The sequence below is a fragment of the Anopheles arabiensis genome, chromosome X, assembly GCF_016920715.1.
Source record: "Anopheles arabiensis isolate DONGOLA chromosome X, AaraD3, whole genome shotgun sequence".
In the NCBI taxonomy this organism is placed as follows: Eukaryota; Metazoa; Arthropoda; class Insecta; order Diptera; family Culicidae; genus Anopheles; species Anopheles arabiensis.
This window is the reverse complement of record NC_053519.1, coordinates 6,040,403-6,056,995: the sequence shown is the minus strand read 5'-3', so window position 1 is coordinate 6,056,995 and position 16,593 is coordinate 6,040,403. Positions and strand designations below refer to the sequence as shown.

The following is a 16,593-nucleotide window of genomic DNA, read 5'->3' as shown; positions in this document are numbered from 1 at the left end:
TTGGGGTGAATCTCTTTTATTACTTTTCCCACAATGAATACAAAGTGGAAATGAAGGCAGCGACAGATCCGAAAAAAACGTAGGGCATGGGGAAATAACGACTAGCGAAATTCTCCGTCAGTCTATAGAATATCTATCGAGCGGTGTTGGATATCTTCCGACTGCAGTGATGGCCACACACACACACACGAGTTTGGAGTTGGTCGGGCGAACGAGTTTATCTTTTCAGCAAACGAATTTATTACATTTTATTTCCTAGGCGAACCCCTTTTCTTCGCCTAGCGCCTCCTCCGAACATTGCAGTTCCTGAGTTTAGATTGCGTGGAATTGGGTTAGCGAAAAAAGCTGGCAGGTTCTTTATTCTGAAATTGATGTCAGATCTTCCATCCTAACGAGCCTGCAATGTTGGGGGGCCTTTTCAACGCCATTTGTTTTTTGTTTGTTTAGCCTGAAGTTATCACTTGCAAAACTTCAAACTTTGAAACCAAACACACTCCTACCGATCAACTCGTGGCAATGGAGCCCACGGATCAAAGCAAATGATCCGTGCCGGAATTCTGGCAAATGGGCGCACTCTCCCCCCCCCCCCAACAATCAGGCTCAAACATCTCCTCCTCCACCCTCCGCGTTTAACGTCTCGTTAAAAGGCGACCTTTAGCTAACCGAACAAAGTAAACCAACCGAATCTTCGCGTCTCAATCGTCGGATTGTCCCTTTGGGTGTGTGTGTGTGTGTGTGTGTGTGAGCGTACCTCTCAAAGTGTTCCATAAAGACCGCGGACGTCCACCGGTCCAGGCCTTTCCCGGGATGCGTAACGCGTAAATTGAGCGCACTCCCAAGCTCAACTTCATTCCAAGACTCCTGCAAATCGACAAAACTGATGAAGGGGGGGGGGAGGGTTTGATAGGTAGGTAGTGGAAGGGTGAAAAAATAACGCTACAAATGCCTCTGCCATCATTAACGAGTTCATGTGTGCGTTAAGCCATGAAAAAGTATCACATTCGCAGCCTTCAACTATAACCTCTTCCCCAGGGGGTTGTACGGGTGTTTGGGTCCCCCACTCGAACTTCATAAAAAGGGAGCGAATAGGGTAGACGGACACCACCACCACCATCCCCCGCCAAAATACCTTCGGAATGCATCGCAAGGGATGAAAGGAAAAGCTTCGGCAAACGCTGCCGCTTCCAGCACAACGGGGCGTGAACTTTTCGTGACAAATTTTTAACAACAACGCCCCCCTCTCCCCCTCCCCCTTTTTTGCTCCATCGTTTCCTCTTCGGTAGCTCCAAATCCCCGCCACAAGGTTCGAAGTGTGTGCCTAAAGTTTAGGCTTTATTTAATAAAAGAAAACAGTAACTGCGCTTTGCCGCCCGGTTTTGATTGTTGCGCGGAGGGTTGAACTTTAAAGTCCTCGCGGAGGGAGAGAGAGAGAGAGAGTCCTCAGCTTGGGCGCGAAAGATATGCCAACGGTGTGGAGCGGCGCGAAAGGAAGGAATAAATCCATCACACCGAAATTGCCCACTTCCTGCAAAATAAAAAGGGGAGAGAAACAAAAAACATTGACAGGGCAACGCGGGACGGGAAGATCACGGGTGGCGCCAAAATCCCTTCTCCCCGGGGCAGGCAAAAGGGACTTCAAACGAAAGCGTCACTCGGCAAAACGCACAGGCGTGCCATCGCGCGGGCGTCCTTTTCCCCCTGCTGCTGGGCCATCAAAACCTGTACCGAATACCGGATGATGCAAATCCCTGCTCCGGTGTTGTTTTGATGGATTTTCTTGCCCTTCCGTCGTGAGGTTTGGAGCGTATGGAGGGGGGGGGGGGGAGGGGATGGAAGCGATTTTCCGTACAGCACTCTATTTATCTCTTCCCGCGCAGTGTACCGCGGAAGACACACCCCGTGGTATTTTCTCAAATAATTTAAACGAACACTTATTTACCTTCCCGTAGCCCGTTTCGGGAGCGCTGCTGGTTTCGCGGAAGGATTTCAATTCGCTTCTGCTTTCGTTGACGGCGGGAAAATATTACGGAGACGCGGTTGAGTAGCGAGTCGGTTTTTTTTTTTTTGTGCAAAAAACACACCTTCGATACATTGGCTATGCTTGCCACGTGTGAGCAGCGATCTCACGCTCAACGCGTAATAGGCAAACGCGCTCCGTGGCTGCAAATCTGTTTGTGGTTGCTTTTATTCAGCTGTGGTTTGCAAAAAAAAATAAAACACAAAAACAGCGTTTAATCGTTGCGAAAAGAAAACATTTGCCCCCTGAAACGTGTGCAGTGCGGTTGAAAATGTGTGTTTTTTTTGCTTGAGAAACAAGCCCCCGAAAGTATGCTAGGAAAATGATCATTTTTAAACCTGATTTCCTCCTGAATGCAGGCAATTCGCGTTGCAATATATTCTCAGTGATCCAAGAGAATAGAATGAAAAACAAATGTTTAGCCAACAAAGTCACTTTCCATCCTGAATGTAGGCAATACGCGTAGCAAAACATTCCTAACTAACTAATTGTGTAGAAAAGAGGAATATATTTGTATCTCGCTTCCAGCGCTCAAAGCCTCCTTTGCGCCCTAAATGTAGGCAATACGCTCAGCAAAATACGGAAACAATTGTTCACGTCCAATGAAACGGCTTGGAAGTTAAACCTCTTATAATAGTGTCCCATTTGTCACTCTGCAGCGAGCAGCGACCAAACCAAGACGCCGAAGCTCAATTGACCAACTGCAGCTATTATTACTGCACAGTTCCCGAGCCACAGCCTCCACCGAACCGGAAGGGCGATAAATACACACACACACATACACAAACCAAAGCTCAACATAAATATTCGCTCGGACCGTGCGGTGTAGTGCAGCAAACAAACCCAGCGCTAAACCCGAAAAAAACAACAGCGGCCTCAATGTCACAGCTTCACTGCAGCAGCTAAAGAAAGCACAAAACAAACAACCATCCATTGCAGGGACAGTGTAGAAGAAAAAAATGTATGCCTCCCCTACACAAACAGACACCGTCGCAACCGCAGACTGCAAACGGTTGGAAGACTTTCCGGTTTTTCCAAGACCGTTGCCAAGACTGCATAAATAATTGGAGCACAATTTACGACGCCGTCGACGACGATGACGACAAACCCCTCAGGTCCCTCTGGGCGCATCGGCTCTCGAAGGGCAGGATCGTGTATCAAATTTGGTGATGAACCACCGCTCGTCGGCCCGCCATCCTGTTCCTGTTTTTGTTTTTTTTTTTTTTTTTTGCCGTCGCTGCGGACACCGTCCTGTGTGCTTGTTTAATGCACCCACGCAGCACCGAAACCGCGGCAGAACATGAACAATGGCCAGTGTAACCAGCATGGAATCAGCGTGTCCCACACACGCAGGCCCTGGGGCGGGGAGGGAAAAAGGGGTACCGGAAATTGCTTTAATCAATCCGATTGATTAATGCCCGTGAAGAAGTTACAAGTTGCTGCAGACAAGGATGCGTTGGATGCAAGGTTTTCGAGATGTAGGAAGACAAGTTATTGCACACGCTTGTACCGGTAGAGGTTAGGTCGTGTGTTCTTGGGAGTGAAGATTACTCCCGATTCCTTAAGCGACGAACTAGATCCTTAAGGAATGGCTATTGCAAGTATTGTTTATTAATGTATGTGCAGTTTCAACGAGCTCCAATATCCTAGTCTTCAATATCCAGCTTAAGGAAGAATACATATTTGAAGGGAACTACCGATTCTTCAAAAGGTGATCCTTGAGCCACAAGAGCACTTACTAATTCTGCCAACATCAACAGCATGGGCAAAACGAGCCTTTTAAGTGCCTTTAATTGAGGACATAAATCTCCCAAAACGATCTCCAATATCCTTTTCCTCGGTAACTCACCAGGGCACCAGGGAAACCCATTACCGTTTATGCAAATCAAGATGTCTCGTAGTATATCTACGCACCTTCATTCAGATGCTTGGGTAATTAATATAATTTCCATCACACTCGATAAAGCAACTAAGAGCTCTTGTGACTTTAGGAGAGTACGGAAAACATTCATCCCACACACACACACACACACATACAAAAAGAACCCTTCTAGCATTGAAAAAAGAATAGCAAAAGCCACATACGAGGTCCTAAAATATATGTTCCACACACACACACACTACACCTACTCTCGATCACGACCCTTTGCATCCGGTGCACGATTTACGAGCTGACTAATTTTTCAAATTATCCACTAAACTGTCTCACACTTAACCTCAAAATTAGCAGTAACTCAGGGCAGATAAGTCCTAACCCGTAAAAAAAAAAACGGCTAGCAAGGGGCGTTCACATTGGCAGTGTGACATTTCCGGCCGCTTTTTTCCACTCGTCTTCTTCGTCTTCTGCAGGGACTGCGTGCTACCACCGTGAATCAATCAATGTGAACGTACCCTGGGCCCTGAGTTTGTGCGTGTACGTGTATTAAAGCTGGCTTGAGATAGATTTATGTACCACGTACGAGCCTGGTGAGATGGGGTTGGGGGGGGGGGGGGGTTGGAGGATCGGAAAAACCAAAAAAGGAAGGGAGACGCGGCCGCCTGTAAGCGTTTAGCTCGCCGTGTACGTTAGACGCTCCTTCTGATTTCATTATATCTGGCACGGTCGAGTAAGTTCTGCCAGAGCTCGTCGTCGTCGACGGCAAAAAAGCCTCAACCCCGTGCATGCTCACTCCATCTGCCCCGGTTTGGTGGTAATTGATTTTCCTTGCCATGGGGAAGATTGCATACTTTTCTGCGCGATTAAAATTTATTAATAACAGTGTGTAGCGTGGGGAGCGTTCGCTGTGGCGTTGGCGCAGCGGGAAGGAGTGCGGAGTTTAATCTTCGACATCAACGAGCCGAATACAAATCGATTAGTGTCAGGGAATGCGGTGGAATTTTGTTCTTTCCCCCCATTGCAGAAGTACGTGGGTGGGTAAGAGCAGTACGAAATCGGCGGAAATTCTTCCGAAAAGTCGTCAGTATTCGGGCAAATCTGCGCCAACTCTCGTTACACATTCAACACATTCTAATAAAAATAAGCAACTCTCTTTCGATTGGGAGCTTCCAAAACATTGTTGTTTCAGCAGCTCTGCCGTTACTTGTGGAGCAAGAGGGCCAAATCCTGTGCCGTGTCTTGTGCTCTCCGTGTAATTTCCAACTCGTGGCCCAGGGGCCCATGCCAAAAGAGTTAAGCCGCCTATTTATGGTCAAGATTAAGACGGGCTTGCACAGACTTGAAATAATTCATTGCGCTGCAAATTCTGGCACGGTAACGCACGGGCTGGTGCGGTTCTGCGGTGATCGATGGAACTCGAGCACGACTCTCGCTTGGAGAAGGCACTCCTCCCGAGGCACGCCTAGCCAGCAAAGGTGGAAAACGATAATTTGTGCGCTCGGGATAGAATTATAACCATTTCCACAAAAGTTACGACAGGCACACGGGGTGGCAGAGGATTTGAGGTCAAGCTTCTGCGACAAATCTGCAAATAAATGTTCACCTCGAAGCGTACCCGTTGTTTTTTTTTTGTGGTGTTGCTTCTCGCTAGAAACCCAGAGAAAGTGCCTAAACATTCGACGCCTGGAACGGTGTCGATAACGCGCCGACACAATGTCTTAAGTCTTCCGAAGTACTGCGGAACAAAGCGAACCGACCGACGATTCGATTTCGAGGAAGGATTGAGCGGTCAACGGGGAAGCGCTGGAACTTCTACCTTTCCCAAAAAAGCTAGCCTGCAGTCTGTGCCATATTGCCCGAGGCGGATTAAGCAGAAGCGGCAACAAACGGTGGCTTCGATTATGACACACACACACACCGTCGATATAGCAACCTGCACGTCGATAAAGCTTCGTAACATCTTCCTCTCGGGCGCTGCTTAGCATAAATTATGGCCACTCGGGTCCCTCGGGTTCGCTGTCTAAAGCGAGATGCACACCAATCTCCAAGACTACAGGAAGGTCAGGTGACCGGCTTACTACTACCACCATCAAGCTCAGCTTCCAAGCCAGGCATTCGCTGTGTGGTTCAGCAGACCCACACAGCCCTGTCCGACCGGCAGATCATCCCGACAGCACGCTTGTAGTCCGAAACGAAGGCATCAGCGATAACGATAACATATATTTCATATCGTTTTTATTACAACCATCATTACAAGTGCCGAGTGATTGGTGTTGCACCGATCACGAGGGTGGTCACGACGAGAGATAAAGCGAGCGAGTAACAGCGCCCGCCCGGTTCCGACATATTCCACATATTCTACCTCCGCTGCTGAACTTCTGGCTGTACGACCAACGTCCAGAGAAGCAACAAAAAAGAGAGGGTGAAAAAGAAACAAAACCAAAGGCACACACACACACACACACTCACAAAAAATGGGTGGGCAAAATTGACTGAACGAAAGAAACGAGGTGATAAATTACACCAATTACTGGAATATCTTCAACATCAATAAATTCCACCCATTCCTGGGGGCCAATTTCGGGATCGCGTTTTAGTGGTGGTGGTGCTTGCAACGGTTGGGGGTAGACACGATATGGGTGTATGATGAACAGTTCGATTCGACGTAGATAGAAGTCCGCTTTTTTTCCCCCGACTGAATGGAGTGTTGGCTTCTTGTTTTTGCTCTGCTGCAGTGCTTCTCTGCAACAATCCTGGTAGGAGGCTGCACTGTTTTACGTGCTTCTTCTGCCGTTGCTATTCGGAGCAGCTTCCGCTGAGCAGGTCCAAGGTATTCCTACTGTTACAGGATCATGTCCTGCTCAACTCCACTGCCCGCCCATCATTGATGGTGCGTTCGTTCGGTTTCTTACTGCCCGGCCAGCTCCACAAATCCACATCGCAGCTTACCGTTACCGATCCTCCATGCCCAAAAAAGGTGTACCAACAAGTTGGTTTTGGAGCAGATTCGGGAAGATTGGGTTCGTTCCAACTACGGTAAACCAACACGCCCCAATTGAACACGCTACACTGTAAGCACAGCCGAGGGGTTGTTGAGTTGTTGATGGGAATTGTTTTTTTTTTATTTAGCTCGCGCTCATCGTTACAGGTAGTGGAGCGACGTCGACGCCCCCGAGAATTCGTATCCCCTCGGGAGATACCGTGAGTCCATTTGTTGTAACGAAGCTATTGCTTGCCTGCCCGCACCGGACGAGTTGTTCTCGTATGATATATCTGTATTAGAAACCAATAAACTGCTGATTTATGCCGATGGTGGTGGTGTGCCGTTCTCGTTATTAGAAGACCTAAGAAGAACTCCCTCTACCCTCTGCTCTGGGAGGCAAAAGATGTTGGGTGCTTGCGTAGCTCCGGTAGCAGCACCAATCGTTATGGCTCGTTAGGGAGTGGAATTCAAATGTGAATGTGTGTGTTGTGCCGGGCCTGGTGCATTAACATAGAAAACAAATAAAAATAAACTCAAGTTGTAGGTTTTATTTTTTTTTATTTTTCGCTCCTCAGTTGTTGTTTGGCTTTTGTGGAAACGCTTTGGAGGCTATATTCGTGATGTACGTCCATTCTTGATTAGAGGTCAGAGTATCACATCCATTCGCGCGGGTATTAAAACTGCCTTAATAGGCCTTAAGCATGCACAAATGACGACCCTACTGAAGCGGTGCGTTAGTTTTGCGGCCTTATTTATTATCCTGCGGCTTAGAATTTACATCTTCTGAATATCCGAGGATTGAACCAGTAATGTGCGCCCCGTTTGGTTGGTCCGTGCTGTACACGGCGTGGGACATGCGGGGACGAATGCCCATACCAGCTTCCAGCTTCTATGATGGACATTCGATAAATCTTGCTTTATAGTGTACAGGTATCGTTATGGAGATTGTAATGAAGTGTTCTCCCGCCGCGAAACGATGCCCGATTATTACCGGCCCTCGCTTAAGATACCGAGCCAGGCAGGCAGGCATTCCGTATCAGCAGCAGCGAATCAAATGGCCTTTATAACTCACAGCCAGCACTCACTCACGCAATGCTCATTTCCATTTTTTCCAGCCTGCGACTGTCACCCGATCGGATCGTCCGGCAAAACCTGCAACCACACGACCGGCCAGTGCCCGTGCAAGGATGGCGTGACGGGGCTGACCTGCAATCGGTGTGCCCGCGGCTACCAGCAGAGCCGATCGCACATCGCACCGTGCATCAGTAAGTTGTCGAACGCTTGTTTGCTTTGCTATCCTCTATTGACATATCTCGTTTTTTTTGGCTTTTCTCTCTCTTCCGCAAATCTTCCCCAGAAATTCCGAGAGTCATCAACATGGTCCATTCGCAGAATACGGCACCGGAAGAGAGCCACCCGTACGCGGTCAGCAGCGGCGGTGGTGGTCAGCACGAGCCGGAAGCACCCACCTACCGGATGCATGCCGGACGGGGTAAGTAAGTGCCGCTTTTCATCACTCTTCATCAAAACCCCGTGGTCCCGCGTCCCCTGTTGGTTCCCTTCCCAACATCCCAGAGTTCCCCGAGGTGAGGTGGCGCGCGCGCTCGGAGTGTCTGATGCCGAGTTCCGGCGAAGCTGCTTGTCCACCGTCGAATTTCCAACCCGATCTTGGGCACTCAAGGCACGGGTTGGCTTGTTTAGATCCAATCGTTTACAAAGTCGGCACAGTGATTACTCTTTCGTTTTTCACTGCTGTGGGCAGAATGATTCATCAAAAGGGTAACAAGCATGTCAAAGCGGACCGCAGGCCGCCCGTGCCGAGACGGCCAAGCATCGCCGCATAACGGTAAGCGGGTATGCTACCTACGCCCACCGCACAACCCCGGTAGCCCACCGCGGTTGATTGATGCACGCACCAATATACCCGATCACTGACCCTGATCGTCCGGTGTCCTGATCGCCACTGCCCAAGCGATGTCTGCGCCCTCCGGGGTGCGCTAATGAGCGCAATCAATCTTCAACGGTGTGGTCTATTAATCAATGGGCACGCGAAGGTACCGGCCATTCGGCAGTTGATCCACGGTTCAGGTGTGCTTCGTTTGCGGTGGATAAGGGAGTGATTCAATGACGTAGAAAACGTGCCCCCGAGGAGGACACAATTCCGATAAAGCCCTAGAATAGCATCGATACCGAATCATTGAGCGCAATGTTTTATTTTTGCGCTACTCCTACGCCCTCTTGCGGAGGTGCACACACACACACACACACACACATACAGAACATCTGTCACGGATGCAACACCTGTGCACACTGATGCCTCAACCGGTGCTGTTTCTACTCGACGCTGTCAACACTAATAGTAGTTTGCTCGATGACACTCGCGTCACTTACTCGCCCGCCAAACGTCAGCTAATCAGCACCACTCGCAATTGACATTTCGCCAAACTGACAACTGCAAACGCTTGCACGCTCTATCTCTCTCTCTCTCTCTCTCTCGCTCAATCATCGAATCAGCAAAGTTCGCAGCTAATTTAAAACCGCGCAACTACGAACCACCGTGGCAAGGTGCAGAAAAGAAAACCCGAGGGAAGGAGAGCGCATATGCTTAATTTATCACTACCATCGCGCAAAGTGAAATGCGGCGGTACTAGGAGTGTGAGCAAGCAACACTAAGAAAAGGGCAGCGAAAAAGAGAGCGAACAACAAAAAACACGTGTTACGCTCGCTTCGATACTGTGAAAGATCACACTTCAAATCACGCCTCGGCTTGCGTCTCGCTCTCTGTCCTCTTACTTGGCACTTGCACGCTTACACTGCACACGCGGTGCGATGCGGACAGAGATAGAGAGAGAAGGAGAGAGATAGCGAAAGGACGCAATTTGTTCAACAACTCAACGCTTAATTATGTATTGCTGCTCGAGCGGATGTGTAACGCCGGGCCGGGCTTTGGCCGCGGGTTCGTCGCTCGGGTGATAAATATGGTAATGGGGAGCGGGCGCGCGCGCGCGCGCAATGTTTTTAATGCATAATTTCTTTTTCCCTTCGATCTTTGATTGCTTCTGGAGGGGTTGTGCGGTGGGTATGAGATGCACCACACTTAAGACGAGCATGCTGTGTGCTGCTGCTCCAGCGGCCATATTTTATCGTTCGTTCGTACCCACTTTCATTAGCGCTTTGTGATTGGATATTTTGTTTACATATTTTCATTCTCGCGCTTTGAAATTGTAAAATCTTATCGCGTTACATGAAGTTAAGCGCACTGTTTGCCAACAGCACACATATGCACGTCCCAATGCTAGTTCCAATCCGATCCACAACGCAAGTGCGACAAATGCATGCGTTGCGTTCAAGGCCACTCGCGAGCTTGCACACTGGTCGCGTAATCCGCCGTGGCGCGGAAAACAAATCAACCGCCCCACACACACACACACACACACACATAAGAGAAGGAAGAAGAAAAAAGAAAATAATAATGTACAAACCCCGCCGCCCGCAGCCCCCGTCGGCATGGAGCTCGCCAGGGCCACACCACCCGGCTATTTATCATGCGTTCATTAATTTATCACATCACCATTACGGGGCGAAGTAATTTCGCATATTATGAAGATTTATCATAATCGCGTCCAGGGGGCGCTGCGCTGGTTCGGGGCAAGTGGAGCGGGTCCCGCGCGGCACCGCTGTCGACGACCGATTACTCGCACCGTTTGGGCGGCGGTTCGTTCGCGCGGGTTTTTTTTTGATTTAATAAGCGTTGAGCGTCTTCGGCTTTTGGCCATCTGACTGGTGTATCTTGAGACCGTTCGCTCTCTCTCTCTCTCTCTCTCTCTCTCTCTCTCTCTCTCTCTCTCTATCTCTGTCTCTTTCTCGGACTCTTACTCTGTCGCACTTGCCGCTGCACTTGCACTGGCTAATGAATGAAGCATGTTGCGTATTGATTTAGGGCGTCCGAACCGGCGGGCGAATGTGGTTTTAATTAAAAAGTGCAACTCGAGCGCGAACGATATTAAAGCACTGGTTCCGAAGACAAATAAACCTCCGAACGAAGGGGCATGGTAAGACGGCATGGTAAGTGCAGGCACTGTGGGTTGAGCTGCAATTTGTTTGTGTGGAGCAATATTAATTCCACTGTTCTGGAGCAACTACTTTTCAGTGTTGCTTGCTGATGGCTTAATAATGTCTTCAACCCGATTCAAATACCTTCCCGGGTACGGCAGGTGACCCTGTTCACTATTCACAACTGTACGACTCTTTCCTACTTTCAGTGGTCAACATTCTCTGCTAATTGTTTTTTTCCCCCCCGGTACAATCCTTACCGAATTAGCGGAAATTTATACACTTTGCACGGCTAAATCTCTTTTCCGATGACACCGGCGAACCCCAGGGATGCAAAACATTCCAACAATCCAGTCAGACATACACTTCGGACACAAAAAAAAAAAAAAACACTCACAAAACATTAACAGCAAAATAATATCCTGTTGCCACCATACCGATGTTTGCAAACGTTGGGTTATTGTTTTTTTTGGGAAAAAGTAATTAGTTTAACGCACACACACACACACATACCAACAAAAAACAAACGAAACAAAAGAAACCAAGAATGCAAATGTGTTTTGGATGTCTGTGGATGGGCGAATAACGAAATAACGAAGCCCGTTACCGTGTGTATTGGCATGAATCACTGAGCCGAGAATAGAGAGGCGCACTGGTTTGGCGTTCGTTTCGCTGGTAACGTCATTTGCACGAGTCTTCTCGCGCCTCCTTCCTCATCCCTCCTCGGTGGAGTCTGTGTCGGACCAGCGTACTTTCAACCCATTTTCATCCCGAAACATTCCAACCTCGTCCGAGGGCCTCGTCGACACGTTAATCCCAACTCCAAAGGATGCTAGACATATACAGACACACACGCACACACACACATGCACATATGGCTCTATCGCTTCTTTGCTTCCTTTCTGTTTGCGTGTGTGTGTGTTTGTGTGTTTGCCGCCCCCTTCTGGCTGTACCGCGCCGTTACCGCGCTTAACCGCAGACAATCGAAATAATTACATTTTAATCCAGCAGACCCTGGGATGGGATGCACTGAGCGCGTTTCTTCCGGGAGCAGCACCATGCTGGTTTGGGGTGCGTGCAGTGCGGCGAATGAAAATAACGTAAACTTTTGCCCCGGCTGCACAACAAAGAATGCACACAGTGGTGGAAAATTCAGTACTTCTTTCTTTTCCTTTTTTTTTTTGATGGTTTTGTTTCACAAACAAAAGTGAGTAAGTGAAAGTAATTTCTATAATTGGAAGCATTGGATGTTCGGGGGCGCCATGTTCGTTTGCTTGCTGCAGATACAGGACGGCTGTTTTGCTGGAGATCTGTGGAGTAATAGAGCCATCGTCGCCTAGAAAGCCTCGAGCAGCTTGATGGCAATTTAATGACCTGACATGGTAGAGACTAGAGCCTGGAGATACCGGCAGAGGCCTCGTATCATCATCTTTTAGCCTTCGAAGTATCCAGAAGGTCTTTTGATCCGGATGTTCAATGATTTTTCGTGTTGTAGCTGCTGCCATGTTATTCTGTTTCACTATGCTATGAAATAAGGGATTTGGAACATATTGTATAAGTATGAGGATACATGGAATATCTTCAATTAATAGTCAATGTTGAAATTTACACTAGATAGCAAGGCAGAATCTAGCAACAGGTCTTGCTGGACAAAACAATGATACAGATTAATGTGGGTCCCAAGAACCAGGACACGGCAACAAGTATCTGAATGTTGATACTGTCCAGAGTTGAGAATCATAGTATCAAGAATAAACAAAGAACAACATTTTGCGGACTATCTTCCGGATGTTGCGGTGTTCCTATGTTTTATATCAAACATCAGGATCGTCGTCAAACATATATCGTCGTCGTCAAGATACGATTAGATCTGGATCGACCAAGCGTTGAATCCTGCCGTGTAATATAGGACACCTAAGATGTCTATTCAAGTTTTTTTTTTTTTGGGAAATCTAGTGCCCGACTAACTGATCTGGTTCTTGGTCTGGTGACTTTTGCTTTACGTCAACTACAGATGTCTTAGTCCGTAGGGTCTTTTAGACCGTCACAGCTGAAGACATTTGTTTTTAAGCCTTATCGCAGTTAATTATATTTTTGAGATCATCTTGTAAATGGCAAAATGGCATCAATTACGGCATCAATATAAAACCACAAAACTATTATAGTGCCCGCTAAGTAAGTAAGGTTAGTGCATTGTGCAATCTCGCATATATCGAGCGTTGTCATAAGGTAGACAATCATATAGAGAGTTTAGTTAAATGATTTCGATAACATATCCTCGGGAAAACAACAACCTGGTAATTAGATACACGTTGGCGAACCTTTGGCGATAGTCGTTACGCTTTGTGTTTCTAGCGACTGGAACTCAAGATTGGTGCTATTGTTGTTTATTGTTTCTATAAGATCCTTCTTTAAGATCCTTAGAGACAATTGCCTTCATTTGTCTCCCTGGATAGCTATCTATCAATAGTTAAGAGGGGCATTCACCGGCACACAGACATCAAAGGGAATTAAAACTGGCTGCAAGATCCTGGATACTGAGATATGGATAGCATTCTTAAACAGGCAAAAAGAAAGATTAGGATACTCGTGGACAGGTACATTTGTAGGCATCTTGAAAACGATACAAAATCAGATCTCAACTGACAAAATAATGACAGTTCATGATTCTTTATTAGGACCTGTTTTGGCTATGGCCTCATGAATTGGTGTTATTCTGATCTAAAAGTATGTGACTGTGTTGATTTTAGATGGATGTTATGTGTTTTGTGAGGACATTTCCTCCACGTTCACGCCCCCGTCGGTTTATCCTTTATCTTGTGCTTGGCTCAGATATGCGGATAGATGATAATGCTCAAAAGCAAATTCTTATCACATTACCGTACCGCATCTTGGGGATACTTTTACGCTCAAACCCCTGCTATCTACGAAGTTTTATCCCCATTTCCCAAAAGACACTACACAAACATTCTGCTAGCCATAAGTTTTGCCTTGTAAAGCGTTTGCTTTGTCCTGCAAGCTCCGTTGTCGAAGGACTAAAACTTCCCCATTTTTGCCACTCAATAAACTGGTCCCATTACCCGGAACACCAACGGGTTAGGCGCCATAAATCAAGCAAAACACGTGATGGAACACGACAATAACTCGGACGTGAGTACGGGGGCAGCAACCGACGATAAAAACGTGTGATAACCAGGGCACACACACACACACACACACTCAAAACCTTCCGAGTCCTGCTCCGAGGGGAAAAAGCCAGGAATGCAAAACCGATAACTCAACCTGACAGGCACCATTATTGTTCCGCCCGCATCCGGAGGTGGTATGAAAATGATCCACCCAGCTCCGGCTGGGCCGGGCAGACAAAAACGGCAGTTCGCAGCCTTGTGTCACGAGCGATGTTGTGATTGTTGAGATTCGGTTTGTTTTATTACTTGTTTGTCAACGCCTTTGCAAATTGCTCCAAAGCACCGGGAGCTCGTCCGCAACAGGACCTGCGCCCGGACTATTTCCCAGACCGGAACCGGGCGATAACTTTGCCTGCAAACAAACGTTGGTTGGAACGTTTTTGAAGTAAACGAGCCGAGTGAGCGGGCACCCGGAGTTAACTCTTCCGTTAGTTTTGGTGGTACATTGGTAGTAGCAAAAAAAGGCCTAATAACTAGCACAGCAGCACTGCAACAGCACAATATAGCGTCCTCTGTCGTCAGCAAAACGGAGCAACGGACCAACAGTAGGTAGCAGAAATTCCACAACTCCCTGCGCCAACTCCAGAACACTCGACGGTGTCTGCCCCTCGGCAGTGATTTGCTATCTTGCTGACCCAGTACCATTAACACGTCGCACCGTACCTTATAATCTCACCACCATTGCGCGCCTTCCTACTCCGTTTTGTGAGCGGCAACCGTCAGGAAATATAAATTATTGCCCGATAATGCCGATCTGTGCAGTGCGATTGCGCGGGCGCCCGCGCGGAGTTTGCTGCGCGTTTATCCTAATGCATCCACACGCGCGATCATCACGACGACCCTCACCGTACCGCTAGCTCCTACCCCACTCCCACACCCCATGGGGAATGGTGTCAAACCATTAAGCCCAGTCATTAGTGAAATCGAAACACGGTTCTTCGTTTCGATCGCTACATCCCCGTCATAAAAATCGTACATCGTAAACCGGCACCTCTCCCACTCGTACGGTGGTGGATGGTGTCGTGGTTCGTGGTGGTAGCGCCACTACGATCTCACCTACACCCCCATTCAGATATAACCGCTCTGATATCCCGATACCCAATCTTCACACGAACGCGCGTTCTTTTCTTTCTCTTTCCCCCTTTCTCTCTCTCTTCTTTTTTTTTTTCATTGCAGAGTGCGGAAAGTGCAAAATCAGCACAAAGCGGCTAAACCTAAACAAGTTTTGCAAAAGAGATTACGGTAAGTGTGCCCCTGCGCAATCGATCGTTTTGCGATTCTGCTTCTGCGGCTTTGCGGTTGTCGTTTGTTTGTTTGTGTTTCCTTTCATTTTTTTTTCTACACTCCGGAAGCGTAAAACAAATAGAAAAAAATATATACACAAACACACACACACACAAATCAAACACAAGTAGTCGCGGTGGCATCACCCAAAAGTGGACAGGAGCGTATTTATCTTCACACTGGCAACATGCTCACCGATCGGTGTCAGGCTGCCGTGTTTAACACCTTTCCGTCCCGAAAGCGCGCAGCGTCTGATGCTGCGCCATTTTGGGGACACGGTGACAACGCCGCCTTGCACAGTGCAGTGCATTCTTTGCCAGTGCTCACACGGTCGCAAAGCTGTGAGGCGGAGGACGGGCAGCAACCATGCAAACAGCGCTAGCCATTGTTCGGTGTGGCGTGGCCGTGGCACAAAATTTGCGCAGAGTCGGTGATGGTTTATTGGGATATTCAATTTGCAGAAGCAAATAAAAACAAGGTGTCAGTTGCAGATTAACACACCGAGTGAGATGCGCAAACAGGTAGTAGATGTTTGCTCTGGCCACCGTCCGGGGACGGTGGTAGCTGGACCAACCAATTAGATGCAGTCTGAGTGGGTAGATTATTGAAAGACAGTCTACTTGACAAGGACATTGCAGTGATAGTGTGAAGTGTCAACAGCATTGCGCAAACGATGGATGGATTACTGAGTTGATCAATTGTTTGCAATCTGCAAATCGTTAATTATTGAGGGCGTTTTGTTTGCAGTTGAGATGACGCAGCTGCATTGCAACGTTTCGCTCAGCTCATGCTCAAAGTGATGCCGCTCCGGGAACTGAACTGGAATTCCTCACGCTAGGAGCTTATTTAGCTCCAGGTTTTGGATGATGCTTTGTATCAGTTCCTGGATCGCTATTTTCATTGGGGAGTTGATCTGGAATCTAGCTGGAACTAACTACAAACCTGTCACCAATCTAGAGGGGGTCGTAAGTCTATTTTACGTCCTGAAACAAATCCTCATGAATTTATAATCCAGGAACATCTACTGAAACCATTGTTGATACTAGAACTAGACTCTGTAATCACATCTGAAGGTTCTTTTTGGTAGTTTCCAATATTTTGCATTCAATTTTATCAGTCTTGCCAACCATATACAAATTGATTAGGAGAGTTTGAAGAAGTAGTTAGTTTTTTCGCAATATTACATCATACA

The 16,593-nt window shown here is 47.7% G+C and overlaps 1 protein-coding gene and 1 long non-coding RNA gene across 3 annotated transcripts in view; one reads left to right on the top strand and one right to left on the bottom strand.

The window, feature by feature from the left end:
• LOC120905955 (netrin-A-like) overlaps window positions 1–16,593 on the top strand; it is a 60,339-nt gene that overhangs the window by 40,627 nt on the left and 3,119 nt on the right. The window contains exons 4-6 of one of the 2 annotated variants that reach the window (XM_040317316.1): window positions 7,992–8,141; window positions 8,234–8,368; window positions 15,294–15,359. In XM_040317316.1, coding sequence (XP_040173250.1) covers window positions 7,992–8,141; window positions 8,234–8,368; window positions 15,294–15,359 — 351 coding nt within the window. Of the gene's footprint in view, window positions 1–7,991; window positions 8,142–8,233; window positions 8,373–15,293; window positions 15,360–16,593 lie in introns of both variants that reach the window. The other variant, XM_040317317.1, reaches the window with a different exon arrangement.
• LOC120905958 lies at window positions 1,312–2,050 on the bottom strand. Its single transcript, XR_005739968.1, has 2 exons — window positions 1,940–2,050; window positions 1,312–1,525 (listed from the first exon to the last, which is right to left on the bottom strand). It is a non-coding gene; the product is annotated as an uncharacterized LOC120905958 (long non-coding RNA).